The 20,644-nt window shown below is 41.8% G+C and overlaps 1 protein-coding gene across 2 annotated transcripts; it reads right to left on the bottom strand.

Moving 5' to 3' along the window:
- Positions 1 to 665: 665 nt before the first annotated feature.
- On the bottom strand, positions 666 to 18,862 carry COLEC10 (collectin subfamily member 10). Of its 2 annotated transcripts, XM_082753866.1 has the most exons (6): positions 18,130 to 18,862; positions 7,689 to 7,760; positions 5,976 to 6,047; positions 3,792 to 3,845; positions 2,578 to 2,673; positions 666 to 1,090 (listed from the first exon to the last, which is right to left on the bottom strand). In XM_082753866.1, exons 1-6 carry the CDS (start codon positions 18,275 to 18,277, stop codon positions 699 to 701), a joined length of 834 nt encoding a protein of 277 aa, XP_082609992.1. In that variant the 5' UTR covers positions 18,278 to 18,862; the 3' UTR covers positions 666 to 698. The 2 variants fall into 2 exon arrangements, with proteins under 2 accessions (XP_082609992.1, XP_082609993.1); XM_082753867.1 differs by lacking the exon at positions 7,689 to 7,760.
- Between the last annotated feature and the right edge of the window lie 1,782 nt (positions 18,863 to 20,644).

The raw sequence follows: 20,644 nt of genomic DNA, 5'->3' as shown, positions 1-20,644 counted from the left end.
AACCCACAACTAAGGTTGCTCAACCAGACCTGAATCTGGGTTCTTGGAGGATAAAGCATGTTTTATAGCTGCTTCCTTTGTCACAAAGGCACATGTAATTTTAGCATTAGACATCAAACCTTGCTGGCTACTGAGGGAGGGTATAATATGTTCCCACAGTCACTTGTTAAACCAGCAGTGCACATTGGTACAAAGGTAACTATTTGTGCTTGTTTACTGCCTACAGCAATGGTTTTGCTTCCTTTATACTGTTTTCTTTATGCTAAACTTTTCTAGATCCTTGCACAGCTTTTGGGGGTCATCAGGTTAGAACTGCCCCATCTCCATCTATTCTCAGGTTACATACAAGCTGCACAGACTTGCAGACAAAAGTGCCATTGGTTCCTCACACCTCAGCACAACGGGATGGGTGACAGAGTGGGAAGCAGAGATAAGTGAGTCCTCCCCATGTTCACCTCTGTGTGTTCTAAATTTGCCCAACCACCCCAAATTACACTTAAAATTTAATTAAAAATTCACAGTTGGTGGAGACCTGAGCTGACTTTATGGTCACTGCCATCTAGCAGTAGTTATTTTTTAACCCAGTGAAGTGAAGGCTGGAGGGAGACTTATCCCTTTTTGTCTGCTTTCCCTACAGCGGACGAATGAGGAGGGGTTACAGCATGTACAGAAGGTGCCAGATATCTTTTGTGGCACATTTATTTTCTCTTCTTGAGGAATTCACAGATGAAGTAGATGGTGACTTGGCACTCAGAGTCATTCCACTCTCCTGTGCTGAGCATTTCCACACAGTCCTGGCTGCCAGTGGAGTCATGAGGCTCCCCGTCCTTCCAGTTACTGTAGTTCTGCAATGGGCTGCTGTCTGCGTACACAAACTGCCCTTCTTTTTCCATGTCGTTCATCCCAATGAAGGCTCGGAAGAGGCCGCTTGTGGAGATGTAGTCAGCAAGCAGGGCGTTGGTTGCCTCATCCTTAGGCATGGCAAGTGTTCCTCCTCTGTCCCTGCAGTGCATGAGGGCTTCTCTGTAATTCTTCTCTTCTTTGACGATGTAGTAGAATTTCTCATCTGTCTCCCTGATGCCTGCTATAACTAAAGGCAAAAAAAAAAAAAATCATTCATGGCATTTCAGCAGCTATCAAAGGAACTTCAATTTGATGGTTTTTACACCAGAATTAATGAAAGAGAGAGAAGAAAAGTATTCCCACCACCGAATTTATGATGAACAATGAGGACATGACCAGAGACTACTAGTGGGAGTGACAAGCACCGTGCATGCACTAGGATGAGGGCTCTTCAGTCCTGACTGGCATTTGTCTCCTGTGACACTTCAGTACCAGACATCCTTAAAGTAAATTTTACCAAATCAAGGCATGCTAAATGGACAAATAGCAGTGTCTAACTCTGAATCACCCCTGTTGCTTTATTGACACCCCTGTCATTGCCATATTGCCATATTGTATGTTATAGATCGTGAAAGAGTGCCGTGGGATTGGAACACAGGGGTATGGATAGCTTCTGGGCCCTTTCCATGCAGAAGAAAGTCAATGTTACTGCTAAAATAAGCCATTTTAAATACAGATTGATATTCACAGCTGCTGTAGCCACCAAGGGGCATTGACTAGGAAGGAAACTGTGGCTGCTCAGCAGCTTTAAAAGGTAAATTTCTTAGGCAACACGTATCCTGTTGAATAAAGCAGTGCCAAGAAGCATTCCTGGCTAACTGGCAGTTGATCCTGCTGTTGGATTGCTGGACTGGAAATGGCCAGAGCTTTGGCCTGGGGCAAATAACACTTTCCCACACAACTCCAGAGTTACCGCAGGTGCAGTTTAGCAGAGGACCACTCTTGGTATGGCCATTCAGTTTTGTAGGATTTAGTAATATAGATGAGAGCTGTGCCAGTTGGCCATAGAACAGTTTCAGACACATTTTAATTTACAGATATCAACTGAGGCCTAGAAGAGGTTGTGGAGCCTTCTCAAAATCTCTGCCATGCTGGGAAATGCTTTTTCTTCCTTTTAGTAGGGACATTTTTCACTGTTCCGCTGACAGCACTGCATGCAAATGTGACTTTTTATAACCCATGGTTTTAGGGTGCTGGTGTCTCCCTTATTACAGGACAATGACACTCACAGTGAGGGAAGGCATGAGGAGAGTACCATGAATGCAGCCCTTCTGCACAGCAGCAGCAAGATCAAGAGGTTCCTAGTGCTTTTCCTGGCTATTTGGACCAGGTCTGCACAAACTTTTTTCCTTTCATTGCCTGAGTGGCCACTGAGCCTGAGGGTGAGCAGGCTGACAGTGCAGAGGCAGTTAGCAAGTGGTGCCTGGTTCTTTTTGTGATTCTTTCGGTTGTGCTATTGATCATTGCTGTATTGTATTTGCTTTTATTCATCAGCTGCTTGTATCCTTACAGGTGCAAGACTGCCTACTTTCTGTATGTTACTGCATTGCATCGCACAGTGAGCCCTCTGTCTTTGCCTGGATTCTGCCACAGAACAGTGGTAGAAGAATAGCAGTGACAAAAGTTATGAGAGCCAAATAAATCACAGCAAATACACAACATAACAACCCTTACCATTCTTTACAAACTTGATGGATGTGTTAAGCCGAGCAACGTTGATATTCAGTTGTCCAACAACTCTGCGGTATCTTCCACAGTCACAGACCGTGCCTGATGCAATGCAAAGGACAGAGGATTTATCTGTTCAGAAATACTTGTGTGTGTATACGTGTGTGTGTAGGGTCAGCCACAGCCCGCCTTCAAACCTTCTGGAGCCTTTTAAACATGGGGATGGAACAGTTTGCCATCTTCCTTCCACCCATATCAGTATAGGATTTACACATCTCCTACCCCTCTCATCATCAATTCCATCTGGCTACCGAGAACTGGCTTGAAGTGTTGATCACACGATGTCACATCTGAATGCTGAAGGTGTCCTTTGGCACCTCTGTATCCATAAACAGCACTGATTCCCTAGACTTCTGACAGAAACAGCATCACTGTTTTCTCAATGAAAGAGTATTGTGTGGTGCTGGAAATACCTCAGTGGAAGGACCGTGATACTGGACTGCTACATACAGTTGTGGTACAGCAGAAAAAGTTGATACCAACTCAAATAATCAGCCTGTCAAGCACTGAAGTCTCAGTTATATTTTCTGTTGGTAAACTGAATTTTGGCTTAGTGTAGGTTTTGTTTATTCCTCTCTTATTGTCAGGAAGAAAACAATTTGCTGATGGTTTCCCATAAAGAGCCAGACTGATGCTGCCTATGAAATGTCTTATAAATGAACACATCTGAACATTCAAGGTGGGAAAACATTCAAGGTTACTAGGACAGAGAAGAACCTTCTGGGTCATCAAATCCAAATTCTCTGGTAAGCAAATGTATTGCTTACAGGAGATCTGACAACAGATTGTGCTCTGTCTACAATCACATATATTTTTGTCCTTGTGATCCGATTAGGAAACTATTAAAGGACTTCATTCCTTTGGTATTCCAAAACTTTATTCTAGTTTCCAGTATAAAAATATTCCTGGCCTGTTTACATATTAGTTTTTATCTTATCAACCATTCTTTATTATTTTAGCTAACTTCTCCCTGTGTTGTGAATGTTTTTATATTCATAGCCATCAGTCATGTCCCTGCCCAATCCTCATTTTGCTAAACATAACTTTTTCAGCCTTTTGCTGTTTGTTTCACCCATTCTCAAGTTTTTCCAGACAAACCAACCCCAAAAACAGAGACCCAGAAAACTCAACCATTCTTCAGAGAAGGATGAACAGCATACCTGCTTTTCCCTTTTTTCCAGACACCCCTATTAAGCCTTTGGCTCCTTTGTCACCTGAATAAAAAGGAAAATACATTTTCAGATCTCAGACAGTACATATGTCAGGGGAGTGTGTTTGAGAACCCTGTTTAATAAAATATTAGTGGTGTGCTTCTGACAGGAAGCCCCTATGTACTGTACTGGCAGATGTACCGTACTGCTAGATGTACCGTACTGGTAGATGTACTGTACTGGCAGATGTGCCAAGTCAAACAAGCCATGATTAATTCTGGTGAATGAAAATAAGGAGGACTCTTTAATAGCTAACTCACTGATAACACAGACATCTTGAGTGCTGCTGGTTCCTGGTACTGCTTTAAATATAAACTGCCCAGTGATCCCAAGAGGCTGAAAGCACTCAGAAAACCTCAGGGAGGTGAGACCTGGCCTCTCTCATTGCCTTGCAGGACACAGCCCTTTCGTGGGGTCGGTAGCTTCATGTCAGAACGAGGGACCATATGGGGCTTATGGTCGCTAAGCCACCGAATTCATGTGTGCAGCAGATTATGTTTGCAGGCAGCAATTAGCACCTGCATGAAATGAGGTCAGTAAGGAACAGTGTTTCATTTCAGGTGTAGTTCGTGGAAACAGGATTTATTTTCCTCCAGCTGCCTTCCCCTTGTACTGTGATTCACAAAAATGATTGTTATAAAATGAAATTGCTTCTCCAAATGCTATGCTAATAAAGGCAGGTGACCAGCATGTTTGTTTTTTTCTTTTTTAAGTAATGTCAGCTGTGATTTGACAGCTGTCAAAACTCTTGGCTGTCTGGATCAAGAGCAGATTGACTATATCCAAAATTAGTGTCAGCTCTTCTTTTAAAAATTAAAACCTTCAGAGGCCAAATAATGTTAATACTTGCTCTACCTCGTTGATAGCCATGTTTTCATGCGCTTTTTCTTTTATACGGTTGTATTATAGTTATTATTTTTAAACAGAAATCAGGAGCTGGCTGGCATTTTAATTAACATAGCTTTACAGCCTGCACACTAATATACTGAAATTTCAGGGTTGCTTCCTTAAGAAGTTGAACGTTTAATGGTCAGTCTAAACAGTGACTTAGTGGCCTTTGCTTCTGCAAATAAAAAAAGGAAAAGAGAAAAAAATCCACCTAGAAGGGGGCAATACATTATACAGTCAGGTTGACAGTTTGATTTAAAGGCTGAGAGCATTGGTTTACTTTCAGATAAACAATTTTTGGATTCTTAAATTCTAGTCTCCTTTGGTGCTTGGAGACATCTTAGGAGATAGCTATCTGCGTCTTCAGTTGTCTAGGTACTTTTGAAAATTAATCCCTCAGGCCAAATTCTTTTGTTCTTCTCTGATAGTGCAGCTGGCTAGGGGCCATGAAGGGTTTATTAAAAAGCATTGGTTTGAGAAGCTCCCAGGAGAGCTTGTTCCACCCACTCACCCGCCTGTCTGGGCTGATGCTTTGGTTTAGAGACCACAGAGTTCCCCTTAGGATAGTGGATCCCTGCTGAGCTTTTGAGGCAGGTCTCCTCGTGGCAGAAGCAATATTTCTTCTTAAGTAGCTCTAAAAGAAAAGCCTGAGACTCTTTCCAGGCCAATAATTTCATGAAATGATTTTCCAAGTAGATTTGGAGTCTGCCTTGATTTGCAAGGAGTGGTTGTCCTGCGTTATGTAAGTGCTCTCTTAAAACTTTAAAAATCCTCCCCTTACCTGGCTGTCTTGGGCATCACTTGGTGACACCTCGCACACCAATGTGGATCACCAGGTGTGGCCTCCTGAGCACCAGCAGAGTATTGACTCAGGCCCTTCAGCATCTAAAGCAGAGGCACTGGTTTGGCTATCTCTTTCCAAGATCTCAGAAGATCTTGCTACTTCCTTCACAAGGGCCAGATTTTATCTCTTTCTCTTTTATCATCTCAAAGGACTGTTTTTTTAACTCACATAGCAAATTATTTTTAGCCATGTCAGTGATACATTGCACACAGGAAATAAAACTATTTCAGTTAGCTCTCATCACTGATCTTTATGCACAGTTTTCTCTGGAGATCACTGGTCACAGCAGGTATTTAATATACCTCCATACCTGGAACTCACACAAAACACGTATTTACCTTGAGGGAAAAAAAGCAAAACAAAACAAAACAAAACAAAAAAGTTCCCAGACCAGGACTTACCCTTTCCACCAATAGGACCAATTTTCCCAAGCATTCCCTGGTCACCAACATCCCCCACAGTTCCTTTGTTTCCTGAGAGAAGAAATAGGATGAAAAAGGTATGGATGGCTTCTGTCCTTTCTTCCCCAAGACGCTAGCCCTTTACTGCTGCTGTTTTCCCCAAGTGTGGCCCATCCAAATGTAAGGCATGGACACAAGTGTGCTCATGAGTATACACATGAACAGATTACAAGCTTTACAGTTTAACTTTTATTTAGAAAGTTTTATAAATGAAGCTTGCTTGAACCAGCCTGGGATGCTGAGGTGTTTCTGTGAGCTGCAGGGTTACAGGTAGCTCCTCTCTTCTGTCAGGGAACAGCAAAGTGACTCCAATGCCAGAAACCAGCCTTTAAACAAGGCCCACAGTGGCTCCCTGCAGGCAGCACAGGTTCAGATCGTTGCTACTGTGGGATACCTGCAGGGCACTGCAAGGCACCTTAGCAAAACTGCCTGTTCAGCTGCTCACAAACATCATATTTTTGTACAGAAAATACAAGCTAAAACTCCTAGTGAGTATTGATTTAACTTCACAGCCAACCTAGGCCATCAGCATTTTGATCTCTGTTGATTTTTTCTCTACCCCAGACAAAAGCCTTGGGTTTGTTTGGGAGGTGAAGTACTCAGGCTTTGCTGGGAATCCTCTATCGAAGCAGGATTGCAAATAGGGAACTACTGTTTGTGCTGTGTGTGTTTTCTCAGTCGTTGGAGCACCGAAATAATGGGTGCCTTTTTGACTGATTGATAGTTTAAGTTCTAATTTCTAGAAGTCTCACTTTGCACACTGAAGTTAACATCACTAAGTCACTTCTTAATTGGTTTGTTACCTGGTCTGCTTGAATCTTACCCGATCTTTTTTAAGGTAAGAAGCAAAGCCATATGAGTTCATTTAAAAATGAAGAAGGTTTTCATTATAACAGTAATAACAGGATGTTTGTAAAGATTCTATAAAGCTAGACACTTTTCTGATTAAACTTAAAATATTAGACCACTGTCAAGGAAGAAAGAACACGGATTGCATTATCATTAAACTTTAATGATACATTAAGCTTTTGAGTTAGGGTATGCAAACAAGGCTGACGCTATCACGTCTGGAGCCTCAGAGTGCTCTGCTGAGCTCGCTGTGAAGGTGTGGGACATGTTTAATATGAGTCCTGACACTCCTTTGGCTCCTCGTTCTCAGCCCTGGTGCTGCTTGCTCAGAGGAACTTTGTTTCTCAGTTTGGTTTTCTGCAGAATGGGGACAGCTGAGACTGAATTTTGTTGAGCATCCTGATGTATTGCCAGGAAGTAACTCTCAAAGTTCAGTTACACCTAAAGGATAATTTCAGTAAGAGAACAGTAATCCTTCTGGTTGTACGTATGATTTAGGTAGTTTTCAGTCTTCTGTACCACACTTATGGTTGTCACTTGGGAGATCATCTGTAAAAGTGCTGATTTATTACATGAAATTTGCTTTGGATTTATTGCCAGGTGTAGCTTCAGTATCTATTGGCATGAATTGCACCAAACTCTCAGAGCATTGTTAGGTTCCCTGATTAATATTTGACAGGCATTGTGAAATCCACTGGGGTGAGAGGAATGAAAAGCATTAAACAACACTGATCATATGCACCAGTACAGTTTTGTACGTTGATAGTCATATACCAGTAATAGCCAACAAACCAACATAAATACCTTTAGGTCCTTTTGGTCCAACTTTTCCTTGTTTGCCCACTTCTCCTCTATCTCCTTTTTCACCTTCATCTCCTTCCAGAAACATAAAATAAACCATCATGGGACATTTAACTCAGTGCAGTAAGAACAGGTATACATTCTCAGAAAGTAAAGTTCACTGTCAATTTTTTTTCTACTTACTTCTTTTTATTTCACATTGAGGGCACAGTAGCCATGGGATAAATTTCCAAAGAAGAGCCGATGAATCTGACCATTAGGAAAAGCTAAAAATTTTCCCTTTGGGGGAATCTGTTCCAACATAAGGATTATACACCAACTCTAATTCTTATCCTTTAAGTGCTATTAGTTACAAAGCAGATAAATAAATGAATTGAATTTATTCAATAGATAAATATTGAAAAACCTGAGCACACCAGGGAGAAATGCCAAGGGAGACAATGGAATTTATTAATTGTTCCTAGTGACTCTGAGTTCAAGGTATGCAGATGTTATAGAAACAAGAGGATTATAAATGTGTTGCAATAGATCTTAGCATAGACATTAGCACTTAGTGTGGCAGAAGTCTTGCCTTCAGTTTTTGACAGGTGGCATGTGTTAACATAGCAAATGTCTTCTGCAATTACTCCAATACTTCATTTTGAATTAGTCATTCCCAGAGTATCTAGAGGAAGTAAATTCATTGCATTCATTAGAGTAGTGCAGAGATTTCCCCGAATGAGACCAAGGTCCTATTACACAGGTTACTGCCCATAAGTATAGTAAGAGACAGCCTCTTACTGAGCAGCTTGCTGTTTGAAAGAGCAAGACAGTGATTAGTAATGGGAAAGAAGTGTTATCTCTTTCCTCAAGAAAGAAGTTGCACAGAATTTCATTTGAGATTATGCAGCAAAACAGAAAACCAGAGGTACAACAGATTATTTTATCTTCTATTTCTTAATTTTGACCTGAGGAGATCTTTCCTTTTTTTTTTTTTTTTTTTTTTTTTTTTTTTTACAACTGTTGGGGGGACACCTGCACCCTCCTGCAGCAAAAGACCAGCACTGAATACAGACAGCCTTCCAAAATTCCTCGCCTGTTCCCTACCATTGTCCCATTGTCTGCAAGACAAGAAGAAGGACAGAGAGAAGGACAGAAGAACAGCATTACATGACAAGACCGGTAACCCGTCTCACCAAGGATGGTGTCTCCAGCCCTGGCAGAAAGTGTTCAGGGTGTGCTGAGGGTGACTGCTCCCCATGAGCAATGGTTGGAGGGCTCACCTGACCCAAGGACCGCATCCAGGCAACTTGTGAGAGCCACTTCTTATTCTACTATGCATGGATTAGTCTCGAGCCTTTTAAACGCAGTTAGATTTTTGGTTCCTACAATATCCTGTAGCAAAGAGGTCAATGATTTAATGTGCTGGGAAGTAGCTTCCCATGGTTGCTTTCAGATTGACTGTTTCTTTGTGTGTCCTCACTGTTTTGTGAAAAAAGCTACCCACTCATTATTTACCTCCTTCTACTTATAGCCAAGACATAGCATATCATGGGGTGTCTCATGGGGTGATGAGAGATGAGAAATGGGGCACATTAACTGCAGCATACAAAATGTAGCAGGGGGTCCTCTGGCATGCGAGTGTGTGCCACAAAATCTGTAGTGCTGGGGCTCCCTTGTGAGGGGCAAACTCACCCCATCAGTCAGGATACTCTTGGGGATGGTCATCAGTGATCCAAACTGAGAATGATAAAGCGCTGAAATTCAGTCTGAGTTGGAGGGAAGAAGCATTTGTTAGAGGGAGAGACAAACAAAAACCTGACGTGTGCTGGTTCACTCAGGCACTTTGTTTTTAATTCCAGCTGCCTCAGGACAAAATAGGAAAGGAAAAGACTGTAACCAGTCAGAAGTAGAAGTTTTAAACATCTTTTTATTCTCACTGGTTCTTCAAAGTTACTTGATAAGTCAGTATGTATTTCCAAAAGCCAAGCTTCTTAAAATCCTGATAAAGCTTTGGGTCTTAGCCTCAAGCTGATGGAAGGATACCTGCTTGTACTGGGTACTTGTCTGGGGGTCATCAGACAGCAGAGCCAGAGAATTTGCAGTTTAATTTTGCTGTTGACCTCAGTGCTAACATCATTTACGACTGAGAAATGAAGCAATTGTCCTTTCTAAACCCACCTGTGAAACTCTTCAGAAAACTGTAAGAATCACTTCGCAGTAGGGCAGAAATTCAGAAAAGATTCCCAGAGGTTGGCAAAGAGCTTGTAAAATGAAATTCAAGGAAAAGGTTAAGAGCTGATGTGTTCACGGTCTGCAAACCCATGCAGGAGAGGAAATGTGTGATAACAGAAAGGAATCAGGGTGCGATTAAAAGTCTGGAAAAGCTGTATGAGTTCTGACTAGAAATGTAACATGGGGTTATTTAACAAATGGGCCACACTGTCCAGCAGGGAAGGGAGACTTAAGAGCCTTTTCACTTCCAGCCTTTACCAGTGCAATGAATTTCCATGTGCAAGAGATGCTGTAATGCTGGGTTTGTTGTAGAAACAGCTGAGGGAGTTTCTTTGGGCTGTGAGCATGCAGGAGAGCAGATGAGATTCCTGCTGACCTTCCTACCCAGGGGACTACCTGTCACCCTCACCATCCAGTCACCTTCTCTGTGTCTTGTGGACCGCTCTGTTGGGTTAAGGCTCTAGCGAGGCTGCTGTTCTCAAAGCATTGCTTAGGCACTTAATCTTAGAAATAGAATCCTGGAAAGAAAGTCAATATACCAGCAGAGAAGCTGTGATTACTCCCCAGAGGTATTTTCTTCCAATCTCAGTTACAATGTTTAGAGCTACTAAAAGATGCAGTGGGTTTTTCTGAGACTTTGGACAGGTGGGGCTGCCAGAGATGAAGCTAGTGTATGGGGCATTAGACTCATGGCTCAGAGCAGACAGGTGAAAGGAGTAAAAGGTATGGGAAAGTTTGATCTGGAGATTTTGAGGAATTAGGAGGTGTCTCAAATTTATTGCTAACATCTCCTGTATAGTCCCAGTTATTGCTCAAACCATCTAAAAACCTAAAGGACAGGGAAGGAAGATCTATCACCTATTTCATCTTGGCATAAAGCAGCCTACCATCTCCTGCCTTAGTTCCATTACCTGGGAAAATAAGAATAATGCTAATTTGCCTGTCTGCAAGAGGAGAAGGGAAATCCTGATTTTCTCCCAGTATCACATCTGAGAATGGATAGGCAAAGCAAGGGTAGAAGCCAACAGCATTAATTAGTTGTACCCTTTCATTGTTAATGTAATACTGGATTGATCCCAGTGCTTGGAAAAATGGTGTTATAATTATAAATCCATTGTGCCTGCCTTTAGCTGTTGCGTGCAGTGATCATAAATTTTGGCAAGCAATGTGAACTCTTGAGTTATGCTCCCCCCTCGTGGTGTTACCGTGATTTGCAACGAGGTAGGAGGGAGTGTGAAAGTTTGTTTTGGACAGGAGATGAGCTGGCTTTCTGTCTAATTCATAATAAGGATCTCTCCTTTTCTTCTGGGACCTCATATAGATGGGGCATCCCCGTGTACCAGCCACTTATTTTGTGGTCTGACAGAAAGGGAAATCTAACTTCTGGCTGTGCTCTAGAGTGAGTTTTTGATTTTTTGTACCACTGTGCTTTATGCTACATGAATTTTCTTACAGAAATAAATAAAATATGATCCTGATATATATGCCTGATATGGTTGTGGATGAAGCACTGGAAGCCAGTAGCTGAAGCACAGCCTTTTCTCTACCTGTTCATATTCCTGCAAGCTGATTCACTTCTTCTGAGTGACAGATTTAAATTATCAGAATATTTAAGTTAATACATGAAACAATAAGTTGCTAGACTCTTCCAGCTTGGGACTGTGCAAGACAGAACAAAAGAGGAAATGATAAGCAGTAAATGGCTTCTGCAGCCATTAGAAAACTGTAACTGTAATTGAGCAAGAGAAAACCCAGTCCTTTCTTCTCCTATAAACAAGCTCAGTGAAATGCTGAAGGTCTAATAATCAGCAGGATTTTTAGGCAGTTGAAAGGATCTCTGCCTCTTTAGAAGTTTCACTGAACAATGCAATGTTGAGAGGTTACATTTAGTAAGAATGCAATTAGCAAGAATTTACTGACCTTCGGGTGATTTATATTTCCTTCCTCAGCCTTTTGTTGGCAGTTTATTTGGTTTGTATTCATGAGCGGAGGAAGTTTTCAGGTTAAATTGTTCACATATGTTTAGTGGCTCCCCAAGCCTCGCGATCGGGGGCTGACCCCGGATCTTGGAGAATCACACTGTAATCCCCAGGGATTACAGAGGCCACACTTATCTGGAGATGCAGCCCTAATCTGGGCGAGAGCAAATCTGCAGGCTGTGTGGGGTCTAAAGCTGGGAGGGGGCTTCTAACAGGCATGTTTTTCTCCAGGAACACTTAGTAACAAGCCTCTTCACTCACAGCTCTGATGAGACACCCTGGCTCCATGCAGGGTTTTACTCAGACATGTCTCCAGGTGTTCTGACAAGCCGTGGCCTCAGGTCAGCTGCAATTCCTGTCTCCTGACCAAAAATACTCCATAAATGTTAATGTTTCTTAAGCCTCTCCTTTACAGTGAATCAATTAAATGCTTCCTCTGAAGAAAAAGAAGGACAAAGCCTATTCTCTGTAGATCCCTCCCAACAGTCCCAGGTTCAGCTCCCTGAGCCTGCAGGCTCAGCATGCATCACAGCCCCGGGTACCTTCCTCCACGATCCCTGGGCATGCCCCCCATTTCAGCTGATAAAAACTCTGCCTTTGGTGGGCTAAAGCACAGTTCTTCTCCTACATCAGATAGTCTGAACAGAAAAAAGGACATACCATGTACTGCAGCCTACTGACGCTGAGCTGAGCCTTTGCAGCACTTGGATGCGTACTCTCTCTGTTGAGAGGTTTGGTCACCAGAGGGAGTCGCAGACTCCAAGAAACAAATAAATAAATAACCAACACCAAAACATTTTGTCTTTCCATTGTACAAGCATGTCACAGTTACGTCAATGGAAAGACTGAAGATTTCCTCTAATTTCACTTTCGTTGTCTTTTAGACACTTAGCAAATTTCCCGTAGCTGAGGGGGTTCTTGTTTCCAAGCTGCATGCGATTAGTGAGGACATGATTTCTTGTCCTGCCCTGGAGTAAAATGATATAATCTGGCTGGAATCGATCTGACGTGATGTGCCCTTCCCTGTCTTTCCTCCTCCTGTCTGACCTCAGCACTGACTTGTGTACTTCTGTCCCAATTTGGGTGATTTTGAGCACTCTTCTGACCCTGTGTTTAATGAATTATTGGAATGAAGAGGGAAATACCAATAAGGCAAATAAAAGTGCACATTTTTAATAAGCTGGAGGACTCTGATGAATATACAGCTGAGCCAGCGCAAGGTGAAGGTAGGACCGTGCAGTCTGAATGGTGGAAGAAAAAGATATTGGGCCTCCCCTTTTGGAGAAAAAAAACGACAGATCAGTCCAGCTGTAGTGTGTAACTTCACCCATAGCCTCTCTTCCAAGTGCCCTGCAGGGAACATGCAAGGCTCCACAGGTTGCATTATGAGAATAGAAGTGTTTTGCTCACAATTTCTTGGGTACTCTTCTCTTTACCCAGCTCCAAGTTAGACAGCAGGGGCCCAGTCACCTTTCCTGGTGAAATGGAATGCATCTTCAGGAATAAATTGGATTATCTGCTCACTTTTCTGCTTTCCACTTATAAGGAGATATTGAATTCACTAGAAATACCCACTTCTACTGCATTGCATGAGCCACACTCAGACCCTCACTAGGTTCTATGAAGCTCCACTTATCTGGATTACTTGAAAGTGTGGGCCTTTGTGCACGGATGGGACATATATTGTGTCTTTGATAACACAGAAATAATTTAAATTGTTTCTGATTCATCTTTCACTTGATCTGTCCCAATTTAAGCTTCTCCACTTGATCCCCTGCCATTATGATGTGATCTCAAAGACCCATGTGTTACGGTGGTTTGGGTGAGGAATCAAACCAACATGGGTAAGAAATACAGACCCGATATCTTCTGAATTTGTATTTAAGTGCCCACATGCATGCTTTATAACTCAGGCTGATAAACATCAGAAACTTAACATGTGCTAAAATACATGAAGGCTAAAATCCATGACAAAATAGAATTATGTGTTGATTATAAAGGGCTCTTCAGATCAAACGTGAGGTGCTAAGAGGGAAGCTTAGTTGTAGGTTTGAACAGCCTATAGGATGTGGTAAGGCACTTTATATTTTCGGAAGAAAATGTGGATAGCAGCATATCTGGTTTCTGAGAGAGTTTTAGATTTTCCAGGAGTGGAATTGCGTAAGCGCGATTAAAGTTGAGAGATGGACAGCTATACTGGAGACCACAGTAAATGCTATTTTGAGGAGCCAGCCAAAGTCATAGAGTTTATAAACATCATTTGTCAGCAATAATAGTAAGGAAATGCTTTCCATCTGAATTGCTATGGGAAACTCCCAATACTCTTCAGATTTCATCTCATTCCAGTTTCTCAACCTGGGCCTGATTCAAGGCCTTTGAAGTTCCCGTGTCTGGATTTCAAAGGAAGTGATCTGGGACCTGATAGCAAGATAGCAAGACAGCAAGATCTGGATTCAATGCTCAGACACACTCCCCCAAATTCACATGAAATCAGCTCTAGCCTTGCTCTGCACTTCTGCAATGTTGTGCCTTATTCTTCTCCCCCTGCTCAAGCTTTTGTTAGGAGTTTAGTAGTCAAAGTTTTGGGCTCTCAGTTTATTTCTGCCCTCATGTTTTGGCTTATTGATTTACTCAGGCTGGAGCATGGATTGACAGCTGGTGCTTTTCCTTTCACAGTGTTTGCTGCTGCTTTCCCATAGTTTCTGGTTCCTCTCTCAGGATCAGCATCCCCCAGCCTATTTCCAGGCTTGGAAGGGTTGAAAGTAAGCAATGGGGCCATAACTAATTTTGCTAGTCAAAGCACTTGGCTACCCTGGGAAATTCATTGCATTATTTATGCTAGATCTGGTTCTGTTTGTTCCCAAGAAGTTAATGGAGTACAGAATTTGGTCTTTACTGTCCTAATTAGCCAGCTGTGGATAAGCATTGCCTAAACTAAATTTTCAGAGGTACTTCACCAAATCAACCCAGCTAAATCCAATTTCTTCTTAAATGTCTCATGTCAAACACCAAAAATCACTAGTTACAAATGCGGAACACATATATTGGTCCAAAGCATGAATTTGCTTCTTTTCCAGTATTTCAATAAGGGTCACAGAAAACACTTCTCAGATTTCTATTTTTAACTTCTATACAAGCCAATTTGCCATGTACCTCAAAAGCTTTCTCAAGGAGCCAGGATAAGACAGCCATTGCACCAGGGTTCATTAAAAAATTCCCCTCTTTTTGAGAAGTGACCTGATCATTGCATAGAAAGGGAGACTGGGAGAGAAGGGCCAGCTTTTTTTTTTTTTTTTTCTCTTATATATATTATATATATTCAAAATTTCTTTGCATAATTCTTTAAAAATAGACCTCAACATTCATTTTCTTGCATCAGGCATGGAAAAGCAGCAGATAGATGGAGGGGATTGCAGAGAGCCTGGTTTAGATCGCAAATAACCACCAGGGGTCAGGCTGAAACCCTTATTCATTTCTAAATGCTGAACAGTTTAACTCAGGCAGACGCTTATCATAGCAACTGAAAGTGCAAAAGACTTACAGGATGTCTGCTGTCTTTCTGCTGTTCCTATGAGATTGTGTCCTTCCAGAGTATTTTCTAGCTCTTTGTGTTTTGTGGTTCTGCTGACACACTTTGGGAGACTGCTGGGTCTGTCACAACTGGTTCGAAGACTTTCCTGGTGATCAGCCTGGAATTACCCTTTCTTTTCATCCCATCACTCATATCATACCTCTCTTGTGACCTCTCAGGTCAGAGCATAAACAAGGCTGTATTTTTGAAGGGGAAGAGCTTGGCTTACACAAATTATCTGGAAAAGTTACAAGTGGCTGGTACAAGCAGTGACACCGATGACTCTTTCTGAACAGGTGATCTTTGGGATGAACATGCAGGAAGGTCAAGTGCTTGCTCCTGTATTAACTATGAATGCCTAAATGATGAAGTGAGTACTGCAGCCTTCAACAGTGCAAGAATGTAAGGGTGATAAGGCCTGAATCTCTCCAAACATCGTCTCTCCTCCCTTAGCCTCCTCTCCATGGTGTCGTGTGATGGGAAGAGCAGCATTACTGCTGTGTGGTACCAAGGCTGATCCCACTTGCGGCCCACACAGTGGATTTAGCCCACAGGACAGTTTGTGCCACCACAGCTTTGCAAAACTATTTAATACCTTTGAATTCCTTGCACATGTAGGTGCTTGGTCCCATAAGATCCTCAAGGTATCCCATTAATGTCTGGATGGAGGGATGAAGTTGCCACAACAGGAATCTGGCTTGTGGTGGTGGAAGATGCTGGCCACTGTACTGTGGGAGCCCAGCACCTCTGACCTCTGACTTGTGACACCACCATAGCTGTGTCACCACCGAGCAAATGGGAGGTGAGGGGGAGGAACTTGTGCAGTGTGGGTCAAAACCTATATCTGGGAGAATGTTTGACAAAAGGGCACAACAAATGTAGCACAGAAAATAAACCTTACAGCAATGGAAGTCTGAGCCTTGTCCATTGTCAGGGTTAAAGTCTGGGCAGCAGTGTTGCCTGTAGCTGTTGTGTGGTCCTAGGCTGGGGACCGTGTGCTCTGAGTCTTTAGACACAAGATGGATAGAGGAAAACTGGCAGCAGGACAGACTGGCTTCTGCCATATTAGGCCAGCAAGCTTCATCACTAACTGCAAGAGATGCCTGAGGAGTAGCAGAGTAGTTCACACACCCAGCCAGCTCTGTCTTTAGTTGCCCAGCTCTTCAGCTTATAACTGCCCTGGATGAGCTCAGATCTGGTAGGACCTGAAATCAGGCTATAGGATCGTATCATGTAAACTGCAAAACGTATTTGATGACCTGCAACGGATTTGAGCCAGTAACTTGGAGCTCATTTACACTCCTTTTACCAATCATGGATCTTGGCTATGGTAATCTAATTTTACAGTAGTAGTGAGGACCCTGCCAACACGTTTGGCTTCTCCATTGCAGCATCAGCCAGGGGGCAGTAGGACTGGAAATGTATGTATACTGACTTTCTCAGTACCGCACTTGCAAAGAATCATGATATCTAACCTTTAAGTGCTCCCTGTCCCAGATAGACCACAGAAACCACCTGGAGTCCCAACTACTCTCATGTTGTCACAAGACCACCTCATTAGCCTCATGACTTGTTAAACACAATTCTGTCAAACTTTGTTCTCCAGCCTGCCATTATTCATGTACTAACTAAACAAACTCCCACTAGCTCCCCTGGGAATCATTACATCTCTCTACATTTATGCTGTGGCAGCAAAAGTTTAAGCTTGGTTTGTAATCATAAAGAAATTAATTTGCTGATTAAAAATGGTCCTTTAAGCAACATGCATTTGAATAATCCATCATAAAAACAAATGAGTCTGGAGCAATGCTTTAGACTTGATAATCTTTTTTCTGCTTAAAATTTAAATCAGTTGCAATTTTTTTTCCTCTCAATCCGTAGCCTATAGAAAAATACAATGAATTACTAAAAAAGAAAGCAATAGTTTGAACTGCAGTAGCCATGGTGTGGAATATAGATTTTAGATCTCTCATTGCAAGATAGATTTGTATGTCATGGTCCTAATTTTTGGCTGAGGTACCCTCCAGGCAATTCCATCGACATTAGTTATGTTACCCAAAAAGTAAGTTAATGCAGAAAATTTGGTTTCAGACATTTGCAAAGAATTTTGAAGACAAAAGAACTGCACATGCCAGAGCTGATCTAATTCTTGTTGAGGTCTGCAGTGAAGGTGGTGTTTAATTCAACAGGAGCTTCTCTATCAGGTCTGATGAATGCAGCAGAGCTCTGTTTACAGGTAAGCATTTGGAAATGATGTCAATACAATCATTTTAAATATTGCATTTCTCTCTCTACCTATATGCAAAGTGAGCCATCAACAGTTCAAAATAGGTGCTTACTTTCAGACAAAGTTCCTCAATTTATGGCTGCTACCTGTACCGGCTATGTGATGAATACAAGAAGTAAGAGAAGATTTATATGGCTGCAGAAAGGTGCAAAAGGACAACTTTAATTTATATGAGAATATGCAAGACAATTCCTGAAACTAAAGTAAAGCAAATTCAAATCTCCTTGCTTCATCACTTTCCCCCACTACAGTTTCACTTTTCTAGACATTTGTACGGTCTGCAGTAATTTAGATCTTTCATCCCCAGCCTGTGCCACAAGCGTTCCACATCTATTTTAAAAAATCAGCCTTTATCAGTACTGGTCTCAGCATTAGTAACCTCATATTCCTCACCTTTTGGTCCAGGTAAAATTGTGTGTGTCGAGCAGATATCTGTTGTAGGTCGATTGTCAACATCAAAACCAAAAATCTGAACTTGGAAGATGAAAAGCACTACTAGGGTCCCGCATTTCCTTAGCTGTTGTTCTTTCTTGCAGCTCATCCTTGTAGCTTCTCAGGAAATGCCTTTCGTTGTTACAGTCTTAACAAATGCAGCTGATTCAAAAATAAATGCTCCGCTAACTGAAGCAGTGCAAAGATTGGGAGCTACATGCACGAACAGCTAAATAAAGTGAAGAAAGGAGTTTGACGATGCTGTAGTTATTTCTGTCCTGCACATTATCCAGGATATTTATTTAACACTGACAGCTGTTTATTCCAATTTATCTCTTATCTGTGAGATGTTTAGCTGCTTTTGCCATGGAAAATTTCTTCAATATATGGGGATAATCTCTTTTGTCATTCTTTTTTTTTTTTTTTTTTCTCCTTTCCCTGCTGATTCTTCATGCCCAGCTTTTCACTTACTCAAGAGACAAAAGACTGCGGTATTGTATCCAAGTGAGTACTAATTAGTTATAGGATACTTGTGGCTGGTTCTGTTCTGGAAGAGTAACTCAGACTCCTTGTAATGTGTAGAGACTACCACAAGAGCTTTTCTCCAAGGAGACCTTTTGTGACAAGAGACTAGCTGCCAGTCTGTTGTGGGTGGAAGTCACTGGTGTGATTTCCTTTTGGATGCCATCTACCGAAAGCCCCCATAGTGGAGGATGAAAAGTTGATTTTACCAATGGTTGCTTGAGCCAGAAACCCACAAATGATGGTTTTATGCTTACAGATTTTTCCACAATGGTTGCTCCAAGCCCAAATTACTTTAGTAGGCACAGCACAGAAAGACAAACTTCAGGATTAAAGCCAAAGTAGCACGAGGTTAAATGACTGCAGAACATCCTTTCATACCACCTTTTTCCTCTACTTTCTAGCACACAGAGACAATATATCAGGACAGTGATATAGCACAGGCCCCAAGGTAGCATGCAGCACCGCTATACATCCTCTTGGAAGGAACTGTGACAGCTATCCATCCATATGCTTTTTCCATTCCTAGAAAAACCTCCGGCTTTCTCTTACGGAGAACACAGTAACCAGGGACAGCAGATTATTCCAGGAAGCCTGGCAGTAAAGAGAGGGGAGATGGGTATTTATAATCTTTCCAGGAATTTCACTAACTTCTGATTTCTTACACAACAAAGGAGACAGCTACTCAAACAGCTGAGCAACTCTGTTGAACCACCTATTGAGTGAGGGCACATTTGCTTTCTATTTTCAAAAAATATGTTTCCTATAATAATAGCTTTTGAGGTGCTCTCCTTGTTATTTAAGAGTATCAGTTCCTTAGCATCACAATGTTTTAGTCTTCCAGTAGACAGAAAAAGTAGCAGCAGGGATGTAAAAGCGGATACCTTTTCTTAAAGGTATTGCAGAAAGGCTTTGATTTCAAGCTTTCATGTGGGATAAACTGTTGGCCAAAGCCCCAAGAGGGGTCAAGAGACTCCTCTCCCTCTTTCTTTCTAGCCTGGTCACAGACTGTCCCATTTTTCAAAACACTGTTCTTTTTTGTTAAACTGTATGCAGTACTTTTCAGAAATAAACAGTGGTCTCAGTGCTAAAGAATGTTATCTAACTAACACCTTCAAATGTGGCCTTGATAACAGATACACCACAGCTAGAGGGGGAGGAAAGTGAAAGCTGGGATTAGAGATGGATACAGTTGTACCAGGAATAAACTTGTTCCTCTGTGATTTGCGTTGGGCACTGTGCCTCCGACTTGTACACTGTAAATCTGTTTTATTTATCTTTTTCTTCTCTTCACTTTCCATTTTGTGAGCAGAAGGTCAATGTAAGAGCAAGAATAGAGAGCGTAGGAGTGGGAAGTTAGTGTACTTAGCTTTGGAGGAGGCATTTGGGGAAAAGTTGCCAAAGTGACGTGAATGATGCTATCTGCTCCAATATAGTCAGAGACTTGCAGTGAGTTCTTTGTTATTTATCAGTGATAAAAGGGGGTAAGTGTAAGTGAGACAGGAATCCATTTGTTTAACCAGTTAAGTTACTGACTGGGACAAAGCAGACAATATTTTTGAATACTGCTGTTACGATCATTTTCAAATGTTCTCATTCCACATTAGAAATGAAATCAAAACCCTACAATTTTTTTTCCTCCAATAAAAGTCACAAAACCCCTAAACACACAGTGAGAAACAGAGCTTAATATATCCAAGAGCTTGGTAATGACGCCACTTACTTAAAATGTAAGAGATCCAGATTCAAATGCTTTCTCTGCCTAACTCAAACCAGCGTTTGCAATGCAGCCTTAAGGTTATCTTGTTATTACAGGGCTTTTTGTTAATCAGTTACGTCTTCTTGTATGTTCGACCAGAAATCCCATCCTGGGGCTAGAAAATCTTCCTTAACAGGAAATCCATCACAACAGATATAGTAGAACAAAAATTTTGGGTTTTGGTGAATCAGTATT

This window comes from Aythya marila, assembly GCF_965140915.1.
Source record: "Aythya marila genome assembly, chromosome: 2".
NCBI classification, from domain to species: Eukaryota; Metazoa; Chordata; class Aves; order Anseriformes; family Anatidae; genus Aythya; species Aythya marila.
This window is presented reverse-complemented; position numbering and strand designations above follow the sequence as displayed.

Excerpts from the sequence above, each read along its gene's own strand:
- COLEC10 (XM_082753866.1), bottom strand. The coding sequence starts at position 18,277 with ATGAGCTGCAAGAAAGAACAACAGCTAAGGAAATGCGGGACCCTAGTA. Across the intron at positions 7,761-18,129 it reads AATTTTACCTGGACCAAAAG|GAGATGAAGGTGAAAAAGGA; the intron begins GTGAGGAATATG and ends TGTTTCTGGAAG. Across the intron at positions 3,846-5,975 it reads TGGTCCTATTGGTGGAAAGG|GTGACAAAGGAGCCAAAGGC; the intron begins GTAAGTCCTGGT and ends CTTTTTATTCAG.